At 33.4% G+C, this 5,662-nt stretch overlaps 1 protein-coding gene across 1 annotated transcript; it reads left to right on the top strand.

Moving 5' to 3' along the window:
* Positions 1-741: 741 nt before the first annotated feature.
* On the top strand, positions 742-3,486 carry LOC139779980 (uncharacterized). The gene is made up of 3 exons (XM_071718521.1): positions 742-1,347; positions 1,864-2,221; positions 2,449-3,486. Exons 1-3 carry the CDS (start codon positions 1,331-1,333, stop codon positions 2,617-2,619), a joined length of 546 nt encoding a protein of 181 aa, XP_071574622.1. The 5' UTR covers positions 742-1,330; the 3' UTR covers positions 2,620-3,486.
* The last annotated feature ends 2,176 nt before the right edge of the window (positions 3,487-5,662 follow it).

Below are 5,662 nucleotides of genomic sequence, written 5' to 3'. Positions count from 1 at the left end.
ATGAATCACAACAACAAGCACAGCGGTATTACCAACAGAAAAAACGCAAGCCAAAATCAAAAGGTTGGAAAGATAAAGAAAACAAAAATAGAAATATACTAGAATATGTGGTAGAAACTGTAGAAAGTGTAGAAACTGATGTAACAAAACAAGCCAATACAAAAAATAATCAAAATAAAAATGTATATGAACATAAAAATGATGATGAAGAATATGAAGATAATAATCAAGGCAAAGATTTTGGTGTCAGTGTCGTATGGGATTTTTTCAAGAAAATAGATAAAAATTCTGCTCAATGTAAAGCAAAAGAGTGTTTAAAAATTCTTTCAACACCAACGAGCACTGCCTCTACAATAAAGCGGCATCTTAAAATGCACCCTGAAGAAAACAAGAAAATGTTAGAGCTTGAAGAAGAGAAAAAAAAGCTCAAATTAAAAAGACAAGCAAGCAATAAAAATAACGTTTTAATACAGTCTTCTTTACCTAATATTTTTCAAAAGAATACTTCTTATTTAAAGACTTCCTAAAAAAAAATGAAGCTGGATGAAGCAGTGGCGAAAATGATTGCCTTAGATTTTCAACCTTATTCTATTGTTGAAGATCGCGGTTTTAGAGAACTTACTTACGAGCTTGACCCAAGATATACACTTCCTTCTCGCAGTAAAGTTGCAAGAAACATAGTGCCTAATTTGTATGAAAAAGTAAAAACTAGTATCAAAGAAAGGATTGATAAAGATAAGTTAAATGTCGAATCATTATGTTTTATGACTGATCTATGGACATCACGAGCAGGGCATCATTATATTGCATTTGATTGCCAGTATATGAACAGTGACTTCTTTCTTATCAGCAAGACCTTAGGCTGTTACAATTTTCCAGCGCCTCATACAGCAAAAGCTATTTCAGATAAACTTGAAGACATGTTGTCAGAATGGAAAATAGATATTGAAATTCCATTATATACAGTTACTGATAACGCTGCTAACATGATTGCTGCGTTGTCCTCTCTAGATAATTTCAATCACTTGTTATGTGCTGATCATACTCTTCAACTATGTATAAGACATGCAAGAATTGGCTTAGAACTCGACAGGATACTAGAAAAATTACAGCGGATTGCAACAAGATATCATCGAAGTTCAAAAGCCCGCATGAGATTGGAATATTATCAACGCCTTTACAGATTACCTCTTCTCTCTCATGAGATGATTACAATGGTCAAAACACGTTGGAATACAGAATATCTGTTACTGAACCGATCGGTAGAACAAGAGAAAGCAATTGTTGCAGAGCGATATGAGGCGGGCAAGGATAATCTAACTCATACTGAATGGAATTTAGTAAAAAGTAATTTCTTATTCTTTTCTATTTCGCTCCTTCTATAGTCATTATTGAGAAATTTTACTTTTTATTTGGTTTTTCAATAATTTTTAACAGTTTGTGATCGCATTTATTATTCTTTTTTTTTTTTTTTTTTTGAAAGTTCTCGGATGAGGAGTGATAGGTGCCTTCAACCTAATCCTAAGGTTATATAGCACAGAGTCTCTGTTCCTTGTTTGTGACGTACTTAGTCCTATTCGCTGAATTTCTTGTCCTCTATGATGGTCGCATTTATTGAAAACTGAAGGGTATAAAACGAAGAATAATTCTTTTTGCAGATGTGACAATTATTTTAAAGCCTATTGCCGATGTCACTGCCCCTCTCGGCAGTTCAAATTTACCAACAGCTTCAATGTTGCTTCCAGTTATTTATAGTATTGAAACTGAACTCAATAAGTTTATTGATGCTAAAACCCAAGATAGTGCTGACACTAGCATAATATTTGCTCGAAATCTGTTAAAAGAAGTTCAAAATCGTTTCAGAGCTTATAAAAATGATGATGTGTACATTCTTGCTATGGCAGTCGATCCCAGATATAGATTGGCAATATTAACAGATCCTGCAGAAGTTGAATCAGCTACCAAGAAGTTGAAGAAAGAGGTTCATAAAGCATACCACAAATCAGTTAAAACAAACACGAGTACTCAAATTGCTTCAGATCCTAAATTAAATCAACCGCAAGTATCAGAATGTCAACAGTCCATGATAATCAAAAGTACTGAAACTACTTCAGTTTGCCAGTCCTCATCAAATTCTGTTTGGGATGCGGTTCGAGAGAGATGCACTATTTACAATTTACGCTGTGACTTTATGGATATGCAGGAGATTTTAGACATAGAGGTAAATCGATATGTTAGTTGCAATTTTAATTTAATAAAAAAGTAAGACAAAATTTGAATTTATTCATTATAATGCTTTTTTATTTAAGTAACAGTTGAGTGTTTACCGTTATGACCGTTGCCATTTTGTTTAGTTTTTAGACTTAAGTCAAATAGATATAAAATTTCAATGATAACATTTTCAATTACGTATATGTTATTTAGCCCTTAGCTCTCATTTTATTCTAGGTGATAGCTTTCTTCATACTAAAAATATTGATGTTTTTAATGATCCCACAAAGTGGTGGCGTGAGAATATCTCTACCTTTAGACACGTTGGGATTGTTGCACGGCATTATTTGGGGCTTGCGGCAACTGAAGTTTCGAGTGAAAGACTTTTTTCACATGCAGGTGCAATAGTAACTAATCGTAGAAAAAATTTGACAACAGAGCATGTTGAGCAGTTGGTATTTCTTCATGACAATCTTTAATCTCTGATTCTAACTGTTTAGCTGGTTTAACATTCTTTTTTTTACTTAAGATTAAATATAAGTTACATGTGGTTTTTGGTATTCTTGGCTTTGATCCTTATTTCTGACCTTACTTCTTATTTCTTAATTCTTATTTAATAATTTTTAGATTGTTCTTTATGTGTGTATGTGTATGCGATTTAAAAATATTTATATTTTTTTATACTATTCCTCTCTTCCTTATAATTTCTAATTTTAAGAGACAGTAAATTTGAGCAGTTATTGTATATTCACTAAAGTCTTTTAATTAACGTCACAATTCTAAGTCGTAACATTAATTTATTTTACATGTATTTTTTGTTTTAAAAAAGCTTCTTTATGATTTTTTGTGAAATTTCAAGCAATAAACATGTACAACTTTTATTGTAATATTATTCATTTTGCAGTTTTTGGTTTCAAATTTAGAAAAACGTAAAATCAAAGCATTGTAAAAGTAAGAGCGTTTAAGTTTTAATAAAATTCCATTTGTATTATAAACAATACATAGATTTAGCTAATATTGCCCTGACCCTGACTCCTCTCTTGGCAGTTCTGATTTTTCATGATCTTTTATTTTATAATATTTTAAAAGTTTCCCACTGTGTGAGTCCTTGATTTAATTTATTATTTAAATCAAGGACATTCGAAATTATGCAAAATTAGAATTAGTATCTGTTTCTGTTTCAATATAGTAAATATAGTTCTCTGTTTAATCATATTTTAAACATGAAGTTAAGATTTCTATTACTTCTAAATAGTAAAATATTATTAGATCTGTCTAAAGTTTCATTGAATAAGATAAAAGTTGAATGTATTAATGTAAAGCTTAAAATATGTTAAGTTTGAATTTGTAGTTTGGTTCGGATTCGAGTTCGAATTCGAGTTCGAAGCTTATAAAGAAAAGTTCGAGTTCGGATTCGAGTTCGGATTCGAGTTCGGATTCGAGTTCGAATTCGAGTTCGAAGCTTATAAAAAAAAGTTCGAGTTCGGTTCGAGTTCGCGAACTTAACATTGAGTTCGGTTCGAGTTCGGTTCGACAAAAAAAACTCGGGTTCGCCCATCTCTAGAACAGATAGCCCCGACCATGTTTTTCAGTCTTTAACATGTTGCCAATTTTAGATAATGCGGAATTAAGATTTGACGCTTCTCACACCTGATAACTATATATTAATTGATAATATTATAAATTGCTTACTTTAATTTGAATTAAACTACTGTCGCACAGCAAATTTTTCGACCGTCGAAAAATGTGAATAATTGTTTTCGCTTTTTTTTTAACGTATATAGCGTCTGCGAGAGGCATCGCAAAAAAATAAACAACATTTAAGTATCTTACGTAGGGCATTTTTCAACTACTTGTTACAATGTTAGAAACATCTGTCTCTTAAAACTTGAAATAGCAGTACTGTGGACACATAGCCCCCGTAGACAGATATAGCCCCGGTCACCCCTATATCATGTTACGAATATCTTTCTATCCGTTTAATCCTTAATTTTTTGTATAAAAAAGATATCAATAATAATTTCGTCCGCCAGTGAATAAAATCAGCAATTCAATTTATTTCTCGATTAACTGGCGTGATATATACAAGAATGCACAACGTTTCGGCTCTATATTCGAGCCCTTTTCAAGTGCGAACTGAAACAGGAACAGCGAAAAAGAAAAACAATATAAATAAATCGAGACAATATTAAGTTAACGACGTTATTAAATATTGAGCAATACCTATCATCTATTGACTCGTCACATAATTAGTACAGATTCCTGAGTTCATGAGCATGTTCCCGCATGGCCCTAAAGGTCAGCTGTGGACCAATCTTAATTTGTAGCAACAATGATATATGAGGAGAGAAAGCGACGATCAAGAAAAACTTACGAATTTCATAATAGGATTTCGCGTATGACTAGTTCTTCGTTGCGACATGTTACATGTATGCGAGTACTTGGGAGACTGAGCGGACAACGAAAGAAACAAGGTGTCCCGAGGTAGAAACATAAACAGTTAAACTGACATGATGACACTGTCGTATATCGTATTTAAATTCTCGGTATCTTTTTTTAAATTGATCGTGTTCTTATTTTTCTTTATAAAGAACATTTCAGCGATCTCTCTCATTTTCAAGTGAGGTTCTTTGTGTAATATTTTCGGATCTGACCACTTAAAATTGTGGTCATTCTGTATCCGGTGCTTGCTTACGACAGAGAAATTGCTGTCATGTTTTTTAATATCGCTGAAATGTTCTTTCACTCTTGTCTCGAGATGTCTCTTCGTCTGCCCAATGTAAGACGCGTCGCAATTCTCACAATCAATTTTGTAAACCACATTAGTTTCCCTGTTAGTCGCTAATCTGTCCTTGCCCCTCCTGATGACAGCACTGAGTTTTTTCGGTATCTTATATACCACGTCACAGCGGACTCTCTCAAGAGTACCCCGTATGCCCGCGCTTAAGCCCTTCACATAAGGGATCACCACACATCTGCGTACATCAAACGTGCTGTCGCGTTCGGAATTGGTACTCAAGTCCCTTCTATTTTCTAATTGTCGTAAACTTCCTGGTTAAAATCAGGGAGATTGAGGACAAATTGCTATTGTGTTTACCTGTATCAATCGTTGACAATTTTTTCAACTTTAACAAAGAAAAAATCTTTAAGCATAACGAATCCGTCAGAATTAAACTTGTCAAAAAGTTTAATCGAATATTGGACAGACAAGATACTTGCCGCGCGTTTCTTAATAATAATAACAAGAAATGGTTAGTCAACACCACTGACAAACAGATACCGGACTCTGTAATTAATTTTTTAAGCTTGGGTGACAATTTCGCTCTACCGGTTTCCCGCTTTTGTAAAAAAGACCGCTGTAACGCGACGTTAGAAACTATTAAGAGCGTCGAGATTAACAGCCATAAGTTTCCTCCGAATGCTACTAACGGAATACGGAGCGCAATAGCAA

Source organism: Temnothorax nylanderi, unplaced genomic scaffold, assembly GCF_030848795.1.
Source record: "Temnothorax nylanderi isolate EJ_2023f unplaced genomic scaffold, tnyl_v1.0 TNYL_tig0253_pilon, whole genome shotgun sequence".
NCBI lineage: Eukaryota > Metazoa > Arthropoda > Insecta > Hymenoptera > Formicidae > Temnothorax > Temnothorax nylanderi.
The sequence above is the reverse complement of the archived record's forward strand: the minus strand, read 5'-3'. Positions and strand labels throughout refer to the sequence as shown.

Excerpts from the sequence above, each read along its gene's own strand:
- LOC139779980 (XM_071718521.1), top strand. Across the intron at positions 2,222-2,448 it reads AGGAGATTTTAGACATAGAG|GTGATAGCTTTCTTCATACT; the intron begins GTAAATCGATAT and ends ATTTTATTCTAG.